The following is a 20,547-nucleotide window of genomic DNA, read 5'->3' as shown; positions in this document are numbered from 1 at the left end:
TGTAGCCCCAAAATTAAAAATCTTCATTTTTAATATTTCTTCTTTCTCTATCTCGAGTGAGTGGAGTTGTGTGCATTTTTTGATCATTTGATTGTCATATTTTATTACATTTACAAAAAATTATTTAATTTTTTATTTATTTGCGCATTATTTTTATTGGTATTTCTAACCTTGTATTGTATTTAAAATATAAATGTTTATGTATATGGGTGTATTTTTATGTATGTGTAAATTTTTAAATGACTTCGTGTTCAACAATTGCTTAGTCTGACAACGGTAAGATGGATGCGTCAAACGATTATGACGATGGCACCAGTGACCAGGAATTTGGTAGCCAGTCTACTAATCAACGTCAGTCATCTTCCGGGTCTGTGGGTCCAACTAAATACCCCATGACCAACCAACTGCAGTACATATTGAAATCTGTCATCAAACAAACCATGAACCAGAAAGTGGCTGGACCTTTTCTAAGACCAGTAGATGGAAAAATTTATGTGGTTTGTGTTTTTTATTTATTTTATTTTTTATCATTAACATTTAAAATTTAAAATCATTTAAAATCAGTATCATTTGTATCTGTATTTGGTTTTCTAATTTTAACTCTTCCTTAATTTTAGGATTACTATGATGTGATAAAGAGCCCTGTTGATTTGAGTAGTATAAAGAAACGTTTGACCAATCGCCAGTATCAAAACGCTAGTCAGTGTATTGCGGATTTCAGGCAGATGTTTGCCAACTGCATAACTTACAACCAAGATAAGAATGATGTGAGGATTAATCATTTTTTTCAGTTTTTGTTTGTATGATTATTTTTATCAAATTTTTATCTTAGGTTTATTTTATAATAATATTTTTAAAATTAAATCATAATTTTCTTAGCCGGACATATTACAAATGAACCAAACTCTGGAGAATTTTTTTAATGAAAAGCTGATAAAGATGCCTTCAAAAGTAAGTTAATCTTGCTTTTCACATACACACATTTCACTCTCTCCCTCTTCTTCTCTTTCCCCTCGCTCTCTCTCTCTCTCTCTCTCTTTCTTTCTCTGTTTCTCTCCTTCTCTCTCTCTCCCACACACACACACACGCTGATATTCATAACACATCGAAAATATTATTTGAAGCGGTTCACTGTAGAATTTCACTAAAGAAATATTGAGTTTTTTGATTAACTTGTATGTGTATGTATATATTAATATTATACACATATATTTTCTTTTGTATATATTATTTATGGTTTTTTGGTAAATTAATTCTTCAGGAACAGGTTACTCAGTCGGCCTCGAAGCCTAAATCGGCAAGAAAACCAACTAAGAGTAATAAAAGTTCCACATTTGGTTCGGCCACTCCAGCAAATGGATCTATTTATAGCATCGATGAGTCATCAAATGGTTCGACTGTTTCGAGGAAAAGACGAACAAGTACTAATTCGACGACGTCAGTATCGAAAAATGATTTAGCCATAAATTCGATAACTCCACCAATGCCGACTAATACGATGGCGGCTGCCGGTGCTATGTCAAATATGCAACAGCAATCACAACTGGATGATCATGTTAGTAGGAAGTATTTTCTTCATTTCTCCTTAATGCAGGCTTTAAAAGGAAATTATCTTTTTTGGTTAATCATTGTTTGATTTTTGATTTAAAAATCTTGACAATTTCTACCAGAATGCTGCTAGTTTTATCTGTGTTTATGATTTGAAAAAGATATCATTTCACAAAAAAAACTCAGGCCAAAAAAACAGTTAAAAAGTCTGTCGACAACTCGGCTCCTACCTCGAGACCCGCTAGCAATACTGCAACACGAAACAGCAACAACAGCAGCAGCAGTACTAAGAAGGTAAAGAGAGAGGTGAAGAGCTTCAAAAATGTATATGACAGTAGTAACGACAGTACCGAGTTTAAAGAAAGTACCAAAGCTGGTGGTTCAAGTGGTGCCAGTAACAGCATGACTTCAGGCAAAAATACTGGCCTAACTTCACTGCAGATATGCCACAACATGCTTAAAGAGATGTATGCTAAGCCACTTTCTGTTAGTCTATGTTCACTTTTTTCTATATTTGAATTAATCATTTAATGGTATTTTTCTATAGTTATTAGTGATTTCTTGAAATAATTAAGCATTAACCTTAGTTCTCTTATTTAATGAATTTACTATTAGATATTTGATGCAACATTTCAGTTGATTTCATAATAATAATAATAATATTTTATAAAATTATTTTAAATGATAATAATTAATATGTAAATTAATTTTTTTGCAATTTTTTCCTTGCTATAGAATTCTGCATCATTCTTTTATTCACCAACTGACTCATCGAAACCAGGCTATGAGATGTATTATGATGTTATCAAGAAGCCAATGGATCTAGCTACTATAAAGGTTAGCTGGGTTGTTCATTCATTTATTTATTAATTATATACCATGAAGAATTTATGATTATAATGTTATAACCCGATGATAAATTTGTAGAAACGACAGTGCCTGTTTTATTTTATATCATATTCTACGGATAATAATATAAAAAAATATATTTGTATCATGTTCAATAATTCAAAATTAATTTTTTTCCTGGCCACTATTCGATCTCTTTCTAGTATAAATTTGAGAATGCCAAGTACAAGTTTGCGAAAGAGTTTGCAGACGACATGAGGCTCATATTCTCAAACAGCTATAAATTCTTCAACACCGAACACGAGGTTCTCCAAGCAGCTCGAATTCTTCAGGTTTGTGAAACATACAAAATGCCCTATTTCTGTCATAAAAAATTTCCATCAACTTATTAACCCACTTATAAAAGGGATAGATAACTTTTGAACCGCCTAACATATAAACAGGATAAATTTGAGTTGAGGTTCGCATGCATTCCCGACGACATGGTAAAAGAACCATCTCTGTTACCTGCCATCAAACCACCACCACAACTTCCTAGAAAGAGGAAAGCCCCGAACGACGGTGAAAGTAGTAGTGAGGCTGATAGCGCAGAGGATGAGGATAGGGTCAAGATCAAAGAACTCCAGTCTACTGTAAGTAACGACGACCTTATTAATGTCTACTATTTTAATTTGCTTTTCTGCTATAATCTCAAAGGTGTAACATTTACGACAGTCTCTATCTATCAAACAGATTGAAACTCTGCAAAGAGAAGTCGCTAAGCTAACCGAAGAGGGGGTAAAGTCTAAAGAAAAGAAGGATAAACAGTCCAAGCAGCACTACCACGACCAATTTCAGCAGCAGCACCACCAAATTCCATCACCACCGCAGCAGCAGCAGCAGCTGCCACAATATACGTCTAATGCGGGCTTAAATAGGAGCTCTGCAGCCAGTCATCTAACATCGACTTCAGGTAATAAGCCAACAGCAGCTGAACCTAAACGATCTCGAATGTCAAAAGATTCCAATGTTAAAGAGGGCTTAATGTCTCCGGCGGCTCCACAACCACCCCGACGGCCGCGACAAAAACAACAAAACTTGCAGCAACAGCAGAGACAAACTGGTAAAAAACGCCAGTCTCCAAAAGCAAACAGTAACAGTGCAATGAAGAACACACAGCAGCAGCAACAACAGCAGCAGCTGCAACAACAAATGCAAAATAATTTTCCTTCCCCAGTCCCAACACATCAGCATCAGCAGCCACAACAGCAAATCTACAGTCAATCGCAGTCGTTAACACCACAACAACAACATCAGCAGCAGCAGATGTCACAACCGTACGTAACTTATTTCAATGATTCCAATTCTGATCCGATGACGTACGAAGAGAAGAGATTGCTGAGTGTACAAATAAACAGACTCCCTGGTTTGTTTTCTTTGTTTTTTATGTCGGCCTGTCTGTCTATATGTCTCTATGTTGTCTTCTTGTTGATTCATTATTTTGTAGTTAGTTACTATGTTTGATTTGTTTTTATTTTCCTCATGATAATTATTATTTTACAATAACATAACTTCTACACATGAACATGAACCATGCCACAGCCGACAAATTAAGTCAACTGGTCTTCATTATAAAAGCCGGCGAACCACAGCTAAAGGATTCAGACCCCGACGAAATCGAGATCGACTTTGAGATTTTAAAACTGTCGACGCTGCGAGAGCTAGAGAGGTACGTACAATCCTGTAATCTATCCCCTCCTCCCCCGGAGCTATATCCTGATATTACTAACAGTGGGAGTATTAGTAATAACAGCGAGGGATGTGGGAATACTAATGTTCCCGATCCTAACATCGCTAGTAGCAGTACTGATAGGAGCTGTAGTAATGTGTCTGGAGACGGTAGTGTGGGTTAGTATTTTTGGCTGTTTATGTGGTTTTTTTGTGTGGGAGCGTGTGTGTGTTTGTGTGATAATTATTGTCTATTTGTTTTTAATTATCCTTTCATTCATTCATTTGTTTGTTTTTATGACTTGTTCTTTCATTATTTGTTCATTCACTCTAATTCATTTTCACAAGGAGTATAGAGTGATAGTAGCTAGATAAAACTGTTAAATACAATATAATTCATCCATTCACATAGGGTATGCCCAACAGCCAAACATGCACCAACAACATCATCACCAACAACAGCAGCAGCAGATGTTCAACAACAACAACAACAACAACAATTATTATCCACAACAACAGCAACAACAACAACATCAACAACAACAACATCAGCAACAACAACATTATCAAAATCAACAACAGCAGCAACAACAACACCATCCATCCAACCAGCAAAATACACCCAGACCATCACTAACTGATGGTAAAATTGAGAGTATGTTTGCTAAAAACATTTCATTTTTTAAATTTAACTCCTAAAATGTTCGTCTTTTATTTGTATTTATTATTATATTGTATTTTATTTTTACTTTTATTTTTTTTATTTATTTATTCTCCTTTTTAACAATTTTCTCTGGCGTATTTATCAGGGTTATCAACTGTAACACCTCTTCACCATGGTGACACCATTAATTATGCCATATTTGTTGTATTAATTCGTTATATTATTAATTGTTGATAATTTTTTCATTCTTAGGCCATCAATTTGCCAGCCAGCAGAAGAGTCAAGTATCCAAGTCTCCAAACGTAGGTAGGAGAAGTAACACGCCACAGCAGCCACAGCAGCAACCCCAGCAGCCACAGCAGCAGCAACCACAGCCGCAACATCGATCAAATGATAATAATTATTTCTCGCAACAACCACCTCAACATCAATTCTCATCTCAGCAACAGAATACTTTTTCTCCTCAAAACAACAACAGCAGCAGCAGCAATCAGCAGCAACAACAACAACAACAGCAACAACAACAGCAACAACAGCCAGCTGATAAGCTATTTTATCAGCCCATGATGTCACCTTATGGACACAATTCTCAACAACAACAGCAACAACAACAGCAACAACAACAACAGTACCATCAGCAACAACATCAACAAAGTTACAATAATAGATCCCAGAGTGTCATACATAACAATAATAGTAGTAGTAACAATAATAACGTCTACAACAACGTTGATGGCAACAACGCATCGCAAGAATCTCAGCAACAATACAACAACAACAACAGCTACTACAACACAGACAACAGTAGCGGTAGCAGCAACAAACAGCCTAGCAACAGTCATTACAACAATAGTCCCCATAGTCCATTTTCACATCAACAAAAGTCTGGCATAAATTTAGGTAGTAACATCAAGAACAGCAGCAACTCAGTTTTGAAAAGTGCGGCCGAAGAATCGTCGTCATCATCGATTAGTAACAGTCCCAAGCTAATGAGTACTGCTACTACTACTGCTTCTTCCACCGGTAATAATACTACCGGTAACAACATTAAGCCAAATAGCGTTATATTCCCGGCACTGACTGCTGCCACTTCCAGTTTGTTCAATTTTTTACTTTTTTCTATTCATTTGTTCATAAATTTTACAGTGAATCCATGAATTATAGAATGGGCTCATAGTTTGTTCTCGCTTGTCAGTTTTATTCTTTTATATTTATTATTTAATTTAAAGTGTAAATTGATTTCATTTGACTGGCAGGTCTGAACTCCCCGTCGACGCTGTCGAATCAGTTAGGCAGTTCATCAGCGAAGGCAGGCAAAGATAATCCACTAAAGAATTTGTGTTCCTGGTCCTCGCTGGCCTATGGAAAGCCCAATAATCAGACCTCAAGTCTTGCTAAGATCAACTCTGATCACAGTTTCAACCACTTTAAGAAGCAAGCGGAAGAAAAGAAGGAAAGGGTATGTTTGTGTTTGTTTGTTTGGGTTTGTAAGTGTGTATGTGTGTGTGTGTGTGTGTGTGTGTATGTGTGTGTTCATGGCATCATTATATCTGTGTATGTGCATGGAAATTAGAATTATGTTAAGAAGAAAAAATTGTAAAATTTGAACACCCTACAACTGCAACGAACGCATCACCATCTACCAAATTAGGAACGAATATCTAGAGAGCAAGAGGAGCAGAAGCGCATGAGGCAGGAGCAGTACAATGCAGAGAGGCTGAAGAAGGAGAAGGAGCTGCAGAGAGCACGAGAAGAGGAAGAAGCTCTGGCATCCGTCCTAGGCAGACCTCCTCCGAACTCGCGCAATCAGTCGCCGAATCTTCCATCGTCGTCGCCGTTCACTCCGACCTTTCCCGGCCCATCTACGTCATCTTCGACGTCATTGAGTGGTGGCAGTGGAAATGGTGGTGCAGCCGGTGGCGGTGTCAGTAACGCTGATGTCAACAGGCTGAGAGAGCAGCAGAGAATGGAAAGACAGACTGTTAGTAGTGTAGTCTTTTATGTTTTTGTTTGTTTGCTTGTATGTTCGTTCGTTTGCTTATTTGTTAGTTTGTTAGTTTGTTTGTTTGTTTGTTTGTTGTTGGTCGTAGAGAGTAGTATTGTGTTGTTGGTACTGCTAGTAGTATTGTATAGTATAGTCATTGGTAGTAGCACAGTTGCACAGTTGCTGTTGCTGATGTAGATGTAGTTGGTTTATTAAAAAGTTATTGTCCTTTGTGATTGTTATTTATTATGGTTCATAATTATTCTTATAATTATAATTAGTAACTTTATCCACGCCACACACACACGCACACACGCATACGCACGCACACACACACACACACACACGCATACACACACACACGCATACACACAAACAAACAGATGGTTCGTCAGATCGATCTGAACGCCCAGAAGGAACTGCTGGCCGACTTTGAGAAGGGGGAGTTCATGATGCCCATCAACCAGAGGCCCTAACCTTGATGACGTCATCGACCGTCGATTGTGACGTCAGATTATTATGTAAACAACAGCAACAACAAGAACAATCACAAAGTCATTATTAACGCGTACACATCAATGAAAATAACAAAACCGACACAGACAGCAACAAAAAACAATCAACAGAAACATCAACAACGACAATGACATTAACACATCAACGTCAGTAACAACAGCAACCACGACAGCAGCCACAACACTGAAACAAAACAACAACAACAACAACATCATTAATCTCATCAACTTAGCGTGAGTAACTGAAGAAAACATCAACATCGAACGAATACGATTATGGCGACATCAACAGTTATATTTATATGCACCAGAACTTAGACAAACACCAACATCAATTACATTATAAAGGACAGTGATGCTATATTAACAACTACAATTATTTTTTTTATTTTTTTTGTTGTTGTTGTTTGCAATGACATTAATTAACCAGTTGATTAACTGATTAATTGGAAGCGACGTTAATTAACCAATTGATTAACTGATTAATTAGTTAATTGATTTATCGCAAAAACAGAATAAAATTTATTTTGTTTCTAGTATATGTATGTGCGCGCGCGTGTGTGTGTGTATGTGTTTACGTGTATGTTTCTATGTTGCATAAGTTATGTAGGCATATATTGATCGATAATGTTAGATATTTAATAGCAATTTAAAAACTAATTAATAGTTTATTATTCGATTGGTTGGTTGTTTGATTGATTGACTGAATGATTGATTTATTGAACGAATATGTGATTGATTGATTGATTGTTTGATTGATTGATTGATTGATTGTTTGACTGGCTGATTGATTTATTTAACGAATATGTTATGATTGGTTGACTAGTTGTCTGACTGATTGATTGCTTGATTGGTTGATTGATTGATTGATTGATTGATTGATGGATGGATGGATGGATGGATGGATGGATGGATGGATTGATTGATTGATGGATTGATTGTTCATTTAAAATTGTCAAATACCATCTTTGTTATGATTTACATACAAAAATGCTGCTTATATTAATGAAAACATTACAGCATATACAAACATATACATATATATATATATATATATATATATATATATATATATATATATATATATATATATATATATATATATATATATATATATATATATATATGTTTATGTTTGATTCCTCCCAAGCCAATCCAAAAATGTGTACACTCCTAATAAGAGGAGTTCTATATTGATCATAAGAATATAATTAATCTTACCTGAAGTAACTAACTCATCTGATACAAACTTCTCAGCGTAACTTATGCAATAAATTCAATTAAATTAAGATCGAATTTTATCTAATATGTTGACATGTTTGTTGTTTTATATTTCAGATAGCGTAATACGGCAGCTCAAGTTTGGTTAAATAGTTTGACAAGTTTCTTTAATTGACATCTCAATTTGTTAGCTGTTAGTGCCAGGACAGTATTACTCTTTACAGATTAACTTCCTTCAAATTAAGCCTCAGATGTCAAACAAAACCTCTTTGGAGGGATCAAATTTAACTAAAAAATCTAGTGTTATACATTTTTGGGATCATTGTGTGGTCAGTAACTCGATGCAAATGGTGTTGTGTTAAAATTCAAGAAATTATGGTTATCACCGTCCCCTATTATCGGCGGGATAACGTCTGAATTTGAACAAGAGATTGAAATCGCCTCGATGAAGAATTGTATAGAAATGAATGTATTGTATTGAACTGTGTTGTATTTGTATTGAATAGAAATTGTATAGAAAGAAATGAAAAGAAATGTATAGAAAAGATCATCTTGATAGATTGCTTTCTATTCTAAAATCAAATGATTAATGAACCTTCAATGCTAGATTTTTTTCAGAAATTTCTCTATTATGATTATTATTATGATTATGATTATTATTATTATTATTATTATTATTATTATTGTTTTTTCAGTTGTTCGTTTTCGTGCCTGAGTTTGTCAATCATTTTCTTCATCACGGCAATGGTCCTTTCCAGTTGTTGTGCCGACCGTCCGCTCTCTCCAATCTAAAATAATAATAAGAATAATAATAAATAATAATAATAATTATTATTATTATTATTATTGGGGGGCTGGTAGTGGCTAAGGTGCTTGGTCACGTGGCTGGGATGGGAGATTTCTCCCGCCTACCGCATTCAAGTGTGTGATAAGTGGTTGATGTTAATTAGTATAATTATAAGCATCAATCAATCAGCCAATTAGTTTATAAAGCGCTATTTCCGCGAATTTTGCAAACAGATGGGTCTTCAGATCCGCTCTGAACTTCGTAAGTGGTGGAGAAGTAGTCGAAGAAGGAGGTAGAGAGTTCCAGAAAAAGCAAAAGCAGATTTTGAAAAAGAGTGTTTAACACGAGTTAAGAAGAAGTGAGAACATGAAGACGATCGCCAACCGGCGTGTTTAGGTTCAATTAATATATCTGATAAGTACTTAGGAAATAATTTAGATTGAGACTTACACATAAATATGCAATTTTAAAAATAATTCTATATTTTATTGGTAGCCAGTGCAAGAGAACAAGATATGGAGATATGTGAGAAAAGAAAGGGGCACGAGCACGAAGTTAAAAGCTTTATTCAAAAGATAGAGTGTAAATCAGGAAGACCATAGTAGAGCTAGTTACAATAATCAATCCTAGAAAAGACTAACGAAGTAACAAGAAGGAGAAAAGTAGGATTGTCAAGAAAAGGCAAACGTTTTTTTTATTCTACGTAGATGATATTAAGAACTTCCAGCAACACTATAAATCTCTGAAGAAAGAGATATGCTAGAATCAAAGATAAAGCCCAGACTACGAAACTTGTGAGAAACATCAAGAGTTTTAGAAACAGATCAGGTAAAATAATAGAAGGGATAGTAATAGAGCGTTTAGATTTAAGTACATTTTATTGCGATATAGAAATTATTTACTTATTTACTTAATTATTTATAAATTATTTATTATAATTATTATAAATTATAGTGAGATTTTTACCTTTTTAATACTGCTTGTATGAGAACCTAAGGAAGATAAGGATTCTCTACTTTTGCTTATTAGCGCCATCTGCTTCTTCTCAGATTTCAATAGGTCTATGTATTTCTCTTGCTCTGATATTTTGTCCTAATTGATCATTCAATCAATCAATCAATCAGTCAGTCAATAAATCAGTTTATCAATCACCAATCTCTTTATCAACTAATAAATCAACCATCCAACCGATTAAATAACCAATCAATCAACTAACCAATCGACCAACAGTATTTATTTAATAATCAATCAATCAACTAGCCGACCAACCAACTAATCAATCAACCAGCAAATTGACCGAAAAACCTACCTTTAATTTCGGTATTTCCCTATTCGCTTGCTCGAGTTTATAATTAAGATCGAAATTTTTGGCCGTCAGCTCCAGATTCTCCTTCTTACATTGCTCCAATCTCTCGGCCATCTCTCTATATTCCGGACCCCTGTCCTACAATTTTGGTGATTAAAATGGTGGTGGTTTCGTATTTATCTGTGAGTATTTTAATTACATCCATGCTACATGGCACTGTGCTGACTGATACGATTTTTTACATATAATTTTTGTAATTCTCTGATTGTTTGAATGAATGGATGAATGAATGAATGAATGAACAAACAAATAAATGAACAAATGAATGACTGACTGACTGTATGAATGAATGAATGAACAAACAAATGAAGAAATAATAAAATAAGAATAGGTGAACTATCAGTAGAGAAACGAAAAATAAAAAAAAAGATTTTACCAATGACAGAGTAATCGAACAAATAAACAAATGAATAATAACAATAATAGCAACAACATTTATTATTATTATTATTGTTGTTGTTGTTGTTGTTAGTAACCCCAATCTGATAGAATCTCTTGTTACGGAATTTTTTCTCAGACATGCTCAAATCATCGGATAGAATTTTATTCTCATGTCTTTGGCCCTCTAACTCTCTATTCGTTGCCACAATTTGTTGCTTCAAGCGTACAATCTGTCATCATTATTATTATTATAATTATTATTATTACCGTTAATAATAATAATAACAATAAAAATAGGTTACAACCTCGTCGAGCATAATTTTATTTTGCTTAACAAGTTCTTGATTAACGTTTGGCGCCATCGTCGTCGTCGTCGCTCCCGCCATTTTTGTCGTTCCCGCCATTTTAGATGCTCCCGCCATATTTGGTGTTGCTGCTCTCGGAGTTGCTGATGATGATCTTATAAGATTTGGCGCCTTTTTTCGGCCGTCAAAACTCAATAACTCCTGATTTTCTTTGTTTCTATGGAAATATACACACACATGCATGGTGCATACACACAAAAACACGTATACATATACACACGCACATACGTATACACACATATATTTACAAATAAACATGCACACACACATACACACACACACACAAACACAAACACATAGAGTGCGACAACAACAGTAATAAAGGCGACAGTTTTAGTAATTTAATAGTAAAAACCCCAAGACCTATAATTAGCTCTTTTCAAGATGGCCGCCATGTCTGTAAGTCTAGACAGTTCTATTTCTTTTTCTCTCAATTGTTCCATCAGTCTATCACATTTTTTCTGCAGCTTTTTATTCTCTTCCAATCTGTCTGCAGACCACATGTCTGGCTGTGAATGAATGAAAGAACGAATGAAAGAACGAATGAACGAACAAATGAACGAACGAACGAACGAGCGAACAAACAAACGAACTAACCTTGCCGTATTGTTCAAAAGGTTTCTCAGGAGCACCCTTCACCCTGTCCAACTCTTCAACCAGCAACTTATTCTGCCGCCTCAAATCATCCAGCTCTCTGTAGAAGCCTTCCGTTTCCGGTTTCTGCAAAAAAGATCATAAAAATTGTTCATATTAAATCATCATCATCCCCATCACCATCATCATTATCACTATCTTCCTCGCCACCAACATCATCATCACCTGTTTACTCATTGTACTCATCCTATGTATCTTCTCCTTCAGCTCTATGTTCTCCGTTGTGACGTTCTCTCTATCTTTCTGCGCTTTTTTCATTATTGCCTCTTTCCTGGCTAGTGAATGAGAGAACAAACAAATGAATGAATGAATAAGTGAATGAATGAGTGAATAAATGAATGAAAAAGTAAGCGAACGAATGAACGAACAAAAGATGACCTACTTAGCTCGTCCTTAACAATATCCAAATCAACGTTCAGGTCGTTGACCTTGTCCTTCATTCTTTTATTTTCTTCTCTTAGTTTTTTTATTTTCTCGTTCAGTCCATCTATTGTCTCCTGTTTGATACAAATAATAATAATAATAATATTAATCGATAATTCATTAAATCATTCCCTCATTTGTCAACTGATCAATCCATCGATTCACTCATTCATTCGTTATTCATTCATTAATTCATTGACTCATTCATTCATTCATTCTTTCATTAATTCATTGACTCATTAATTCAATAATTCATTGACTCATTCCGTCATTCATTTCATGACTCATTTCATCGAAAACACCCTTGAGTCTTTTAGTCTGCCCCTCGACTGTGCCCTTGACATTACTCTCGAAGACCGCCAGATCTTGGGTTCGTTGGACGGCGAGTTGCGCATTGTTGGACATGTCCGTTCGCATTTCCAACAATGACTTGCTTAGCGTCTGGTCAGACGAAAAAATGAATGAATGAATGAACGAAAGAACGAATGAATGAATGAATGAATTAATGAATGAATGAACGAACGAACGAACGAATGAATGAATGAATGAAATAATGAATTAATTAATGAAAAGCCGAATGAATGAAAGAATGAAATACCCTAATTTTTTGTTCCTTGCAAGCTAACTCGTGCTTCAACGACTCAATAGTTCGTCTCATCTGCATTATGGGAACTTTTTGAGGTGACGAGGATGTTGTTGTTGTAGTGGCTACAATATGTTGTCGTTGTTGCTGCTGTTGCTGATGTAGTTGCTGTTGCTGCTGCATTAGTTCTAAACGTTCGTTGGTATTTTCGGTGTTTTTTTCTTTCAAGCAGTTCAACTCATGTTTCAAGTTCTCTACAATGGACTCCAACTTCTGCACTTCTAACTCTCGCTCGGTTAACTCTTTCTCGTGGTTATATTTTAGCCTAAAAATAATTTTTTCCTTAAGTTAACACACGCACGCACACGCACATTCACACTTCCACACATACACTCCCATAGACATACAAATATAAACACACTCACACACATATACACTCCCACATACAAATATACATACACCCACACATACAGCCAAGCAAACAAACAAACACATACTCTTCAATTCTTTGCTCCAACTGTCTACCCGCCATTTCAAACTTCTCCCGCCAACTTTTAACTTCCTGTTGTGCGGAAGTTAACGATGACGTCAGTGATGAAACCATTATTTCCTGCTCGGTCAGCAATTCCTCCAACTCGTTTATTCGTCGCATCTTCGGTTTTAATGTATTTCCGGTTTAATGACGTCATCAACAACACTGACGGAAACATCCCTTTCTCAACATCACCATCGCTACCATCATCGTTACCATCATCATTATCATCATCACCAACGACTAACCATAGCCTGTCCGCCGCCACTGCTACTACCACCACCACCACCGGAAGCTGTCGTAACGTCCACGTCCAGCAATTTGCGTTTAAACTGGTCTACGTTGTTGTTGCTCCTGTTGCTTAACATCTGCTGCAACTTTTCAATCTCGTCGCGATGCCGTTGCGAGGTCGTCGTTAGTTCCTGCCTATACTCCTGCAGCATGCGTCTGTAGTTGTCTATCGTCTCTTCCTTCTGGTCTATCTGAGCCTATTTTCAGATGTTAAATATCTCCAACCAAGCGTTTGCTTTCTTAATAAAAGAACGCACAAAACAATATAATAAAAATGAACAATATTTACTAAATAATAATAATAATAATAATAATTATTATTATTATTATTATTATTATTATTCTTATTATTATTACTATTATCATCAGCACCAACGCCATCGCATTCACCTGCATCTGATCGACCATCATCCGAGTGACCTTGACCTTCCTATCAAGGTCACCATTCCTCCCATCGCCGACAATCTTTTCCACCTCCTCAGCCGACGGCCAAATAACCCTCTTCTTCGTGACGTCATCATCACTCTTTTTTCTTCTTCCGGTGACGTCACTAAGGTAGCCAATGACGTCGTCGTAATCGTCGTCGTCGTCATCGTTATATAGTGTCTTTGGCTTTCGGTTTACTAAACCTGGGATTTTCAATCTCAAGTCATTTATTACTCTATCCCTACGTAGTATTTCGCCATCTTTCGCTTTCAGTTTCGATTCTAGAGTTTCAACTCTCTGATTGGTTAGTTGATTGATTGAATGAATGAATGAATGGATGAATGAATGAATTATTGAGTGATTGACCGATTGGTTGGTGTGTTGAAAATTACGAAACAACAACAATCGCATTATTAAATAGCGAACAACAGCAGCAGCAACAACAACAGTAACATCAATTATAATAATAACAAATGAAAAATTATTATTAACCTTTTTTAATTGTTCTATATTTACTTTAGCGCCGTCGATAGCAGAGTAATTATTTCTAATTATAATTAGGGCCTGTTCCATTTGCTCATTCAAGGGGAGTTCAGCATTTGGGAATAATGATGATGATGACGATGATATCGGTAATGATGATGATGCATCTATTATATTATCGCCCTGATTGTGATGACAATTATTTGTTAATTATCCTAACTGATAACGATAATTATTAATATCATCAATTGTTGTTCATGTTATTTCTAGACCAGTTAACTAACCAACCAACCAATCAAATCAGCCAACTCATCGGCCAACCAATCAAATTTACGGTTAAATAAATAAACCAACCTTATTGGTTGGTTGGTATTTATTGAGGATAACTTTCAGCCTATCAATCTCATCTTCAAACTCAATTTCTCGCCTCTCCCATTCAATTTCATTACCTTCGAATTCCTGAAAAAACAAACGAACGAACGAATGAACGAACGAATAAACGAACTAACGAACGAACGATCGTGACGCATGAACGAACGACTGATAAAAAAGAATGAAAGAACGAAGGAAAGGAAATAAAAGAAATGAACTTGAATAATTCTTATTTCATCCTCCTCTACAAATTTTATGGCTGCCTCATTTCTCTTTAGCGAATTTTCCAAAAATTCAATCTAAAAATCAATAACAAATAATTACAATAATTAATAATAATAATAACAATTATTATTATTATTTTTTTGTTATTATTACCTTGTGTTTGTTTTTTTCGTTTATTCTCTTTAGCTTCGCGGCTTCGATTCTGACGCTCTCCATTTTGTCGTGCCATTCTTTAACCTGGGTTGTGATTGGTTGGGAGATTTATCAGTCCGTCAGTCTGTCAGTCAATCATTCAATCATCCAACCAATCATTCAATCAATCCTTTAATCAATCGGTTAACTTATCAATCGATCAATCAATTAGCTAGTTAATCAATTTATCAGTAATTAATCTGTCAATCAGTCAATCAATTAATTAACCATATAAACAGTCAGTCATCCAATCCAAAATTAAAAAAATTAGATTGCTAATTAATAAATCAATAAATCGAATATTCAAATAATTAACCAAACAATTAATCAACTAGCCATCCAACCAATCAGAAAACATTTTATCCATCTTTAAACTAATCAATCAATGAATCATTGAATTCATCAACCAATCAACCAACCAATAAAACAAGCAATTCATAGTTGTTACATAAAATTAATTGTGATTGTTATCATTATGATTATTATAAGGTAAAATAAAATTCAGTATCATTGATTGTCCGTTGAAGTTAAATAAAATACCTTTATGGCGCCTTTTGAAGTTTTCAAGGCGTCGAAAAGTTCTTTGGCACCATCTACTTTCTCGTTATATTCAACTAATTTCATTTCCGCAGCTTCTTTGAGTTCTTCACTCTAAAAATAGTACATTCATTCATTCATCCACTTCATTATTCATTCATTCATTCACTCACTCACCTTATTTAGATTTTGTTGAATGTCGAATTTATTCTTTTGCAGCAGTATAAACAACTCCGTGAACTTTTCCTGGTCCTTCAGCGGAATGCTTCCAGCATATTTCCGTCTGTATTCCTTATAATGATGATTATGATCATTATCACCACCATCATCGTCATCGTCGTCATAATTATCATCATTATCACAACACCTGAATAGTCATCTTTAAACGCCTCATCCTGATTGCAGCTTCCTTTCCCATGCTCTGCATCTTAGCTTCCTTCCGGTCCAAATTTTGCTCAGCCAATAAGAGCGAGGCATTCAAATTATCGCATTTTTTCTTGGTTCGCTCTAATTTTTTTGTCATTATCTCTCCCGTGACCTCCAATTGGATTATTCGGTTGTGCAGTTGGCCTTGATAGATGTGATAAAGGTTAAGTATGCTAAAAATGAATGAATAGATAGATAGATGGATGAATAGACTTAACAAATGAATATGATAATGTAACCTGACAATAACAAAACCAACCAATCACATGAATCCAAAATTCAAAATCTCACGAAACCTAAATTCAACCTTAACCAATCCAATCATTCTAAATTTTTAAACCAACCAATCACAGTCTTCTCATCACTCTGGACTTGAATATCCACCAATTGCTGTCTTAGGGCTAGCACCTCTTTATCGGTGGCCTCCTGTAAACTTTGCACCGATTGCACTTGCAACAGTGCTATTTCCGAAATTTCCTTCATAATATAAATTACAATTAATTGAATTAAATAATATAATCTATTTTAAAAAAAAAAATTATCCTCCTACTGCTAACGCTATTGTCGTTACTGCTGTTACCACAACCACCACCACTACTACTACTACTTCTAATAATAACAATAATAATAACAATAATAAGAATAATAATAATATTATTAATGATAATAATAATAATGATGAAATATACTAACAATAATAATAATAATGAATTATAAAATAATAACAATATAAAATAATAATAATAATAATAATAAAATATACTAACAATAATAATAATGAATTATAAAATAATAATAATTTATAAGTAAATTAATAAGAAACTTTCAATTTAGAGATTTCTAATCGCAGATCCATCTCCGTCTTTTCCAGTTCATTCACTCTTTTCATACTGGCTTCGTTAACTGTTTTTGACACACAGCCTGTATGTTTGTGTGTTTGTTTGTGTGTGTATGTGTGTGTGTTTGTGTGTGTGTGTGTATGTGTATTTGTGTGTATTTGTGTGGCTGTGTATGTGTGTTTGTGTGTGGGTATGTTTGTGTGTTTTTGTATATGCGTGTAAGTATGAGTAAGTGTGTTTGATATACATGTTAATGAATGAACGATTGATCGAGCAAAAAAAACTGATTAAATGAACGAAAAGAAAAAAATTGGATGAATAGATGGATGGATGAATGAATGAATGAATGAATGTATGATTAAATTAATGAATGAATGAATGAATGAAAAAATGAGTAAATGAATGAAAAAAAAACTTCACATCTCACCTGCCAACTCATCTCCCAGTTCTCTTTCTAACTTTTGCAGATCTAGGTTCAACGCCACGAGCTGTAAGACCAAAAAGTAAGACTAATAAAAATAATAATATATAAAATTAGTAATAATAATACTGATAGCAATGATAATAATAATAATAATAATAATAATAATAATAATAATAATAATAGCTGACTTCTTTAAACTTCAGCTCCATCTCGACCAGCCTGTCTTCAGTTCTCCTCAGCAGCTTGCGCTCCTCTTCGTACATCTCGCTAGCGTGGTTCGCCCTCTGCCGCTCCGTCGTTTCACGTAGCTGCAGCGACAGAATTAAGCGCTTCTGTCGTTGATAATCTTGATAATGATACTCTTCTTGATGTTGGTGATAATAATCTTGACTGTGATTCGAATGGTCTTGGTTATGATCGGCGTCAGACTTGAGACTATCTTGTTTTTCTGATGATGATGATGATCATTATCTATATCATTATTACTATTCTACAATTTTGAGTACTACTATTTCACGGTATTAAAGTATAATTCATGTTAATGAGATGAGCATTACAGTCTAAATTATGTTAAAGGCATGCATAGATACCAGCCCACCTAGTTCGCTTAGCACGTCTTCTACTTTTTTCTTCAACACTTCCATATCCACTTGCAGAGTTTCGTTCCTGACCTTCACCTTCATGTACTCTTCCAGCTAATTATAATATCTTATGTTAATTTTTATAGCAGATCATAATTAAGCGAGGCGGAAAAAGCCTGGTCTTCTCTGCCACCACCACTACTACTACTACTACTACTACTACTACTACTACTACTACTACTACTACTACTACTACTACTACTACTACTGCTGCTTCTACAACAACAACAACAACTACTACTACTACTACTAATAATAAGAATAATTAATAAGAATAAACTCCAACTGACTCCAACAATCCCATTCTGATCTTGCAAGCTACCTTTTTCTGTTAGCAGCCATCCTTGTTCAAGTAACGCTCTGTTTATTATTATTATAAATATTAAATAATAATAATATAATAATAATTATTATTGTTATTATAAATAATAATAGTAATAATAGTTGCCTATATTTTTCTAGTAACTCTGTGTACTGTTGGTTTGCACTTTCCAAAGCTGATGCAGGTACACTGGATTCTAATTGCTGCTGTACGGTTGATAGCTCGAATGATAAAGAATCCTGATTGGTTGGTTGGTTGGAGGGTTGATTGGTTAGTTGGATGGATGGTTAGCTGGTTGATTGAGTGATTAGCTGGTTGGTTTGATGGTTGGCATGTTGACTGATTGACTGACTGGTTAGTTAGTAGTCATGTTAGTTCATTGATTCAATGGTTGCAAATGTGTGGCTGTAATTAGATGTAGTATTGTAGACATTAAAATAATTTAAAAATTAGTTGTTGTTGTTATTATTATTATTGACCTTTGACCTTTGGAGGTAGCCGATGCGTTCGAGGACAGCTTTTTGCATTTCGGCCGATTCTTTGGAAAATCTTTTGTTATCCTTTGGCAATCATCATCATCATCATCATCATCATCGTCATCATTGTCATCGTCGTCGTCGTCGTCATCATCATCGTCATCATAATCAACAACAGCAATCGTGTACATAGCCACATCAATAATAATAATAATAATAATAATAATAATAATAATAACAGCAACAACAAATTCAACGACAGTAATAGCGATAACCAGAACAGCAACAAGGGCAACAAATAACAATGATACTAGCAACAACAACAAAACTTTCTAACCGATCTAAGGGAGGTTTCAGACTGGAGCAGAAGTGAGTATTTGCGCTTCAGAATCGCTTCGTTATTTTTCAGAAGAATAATTCGACGTGTCTGGTCGGCTAGACGTCTGTTTATTTCCGTCTCGTCACGTGACAGAGTGTCTAGAAGTCGCTGGTTGGTTGGTTGGTTGGCTTGTTGATTGATTGATTGGTTTGCTGATTGATTGATAAAATGATTAAAACAAAAACAGCAACAACAACATCACAATAATAATAATAATAATAATAATAATTACATCTAGCTCCATCAATTTAATGCTGGCCTCGTCGAGCTGGGACGCCTTCTTCTCAAACTCCACATTCATTGATCTCAATTTCTCTTCGCTTTCCTAATTTGTAATAATAATAATAATAATTACTATTATTATTATTATTATAATAATAATAATTATAATATCTTAATAGTAATTTCGTTATTGTTAGTAGTAGTGGTAGTAGTAGCAGTAGTAGTAGTAGTAGTAGCAGCAGCAGTAGTAGTAGTAGTAGTAGTAGTAGTAGTAGTAGTAGTAGTAGTAGTAGTAGTAGTAGTAGTAGTAGAAGTAATAGCAGTATTGGAGTATTGTTGCTGTTATAATTATTTATTATCATCATCGTTATTGCTGTCATTATTTAAAAGTATCACACACGCTCACACGCACACACACGCGCACGCACGCACGCACGCACGCACACACGCACACACACATGCAAAACCTTTTTTAATCTATTATAGTCGGCGTAAAGTAAGGATTGTTGATGGGTTATGACGTCATACTTGATCTTGCATTCATTCATCCAGCTTTCCGCTTCACTCAGTCGTTCGTCTTTTATTGATAATTCCTTTTTTGAATTATTGAATGAATGAATGAACAAACGAATGGATGAATGAATGAATAAATGAACGAACAAACGAACGAACTAATGAATGAATTGAATGAATGAAATCATTTTAAATACTTA

General features: G+C 34.8%; 2 protein-coding genes across 2 annotated transcripts; both read left to right on the top strand.

The window, feature by feature from the left end:
- Positions 1-392: 392 nt before the first annotated feature.
- Positions 393-806, top strand: HELRODRAFT_80423 (hypothetical protein; the record flags this gene model as incomplete). The annotated part of the gene is made up of 2 exons (XM_009020277.1): positions 393-503; positions 618-806. 2 exons carry the CDS (start codon positions 393-395, stop codon positions 804-806), a joined length of 300 nt encoding a protein of 99 aa, XP_009018525.1.
- Positions 807-3,180: 2,374 nt separating this feature from the next.
- HELRODRAFT_112262 (hypothetical protein) lies at positions 3,181-4,563 on the top strand (the record flags this gene model as incomplete). The annotated part of the gene is made up of 3 exons (XM_009020276.1): positions 3,181-3,802; positions 3,979-4,276; positions 4,516-4,563. Coding segments are annotated over exons 1-3 (759 nt in total), but the record flags the coding sequence as incomplete, so codon positions are not given.
- Between the last annotated feature and the right edge of the window lie 15,984 nt (positions 4,564-20,547).

Source organism: Helobdella robusta, assembly GCF_000326865.2.
Source record: "Helobdella robusta unplaced genomic scaffold HELROscaffold_27, whole genome shotgun sequence".
In the NCBI taxonomy this organism is placed as follows: domain Eukaryota; kingdom Metazoa; phylum Annelida; class Clitellata; order Rhynchobdellida; family Glossiphoniidae; genus Helobdella; species Helobdella robusta.
Note: the sequence above shows the minus strand (reverse complement) of the source record. Positions and strands in the feature narration are given on the sequence as shown.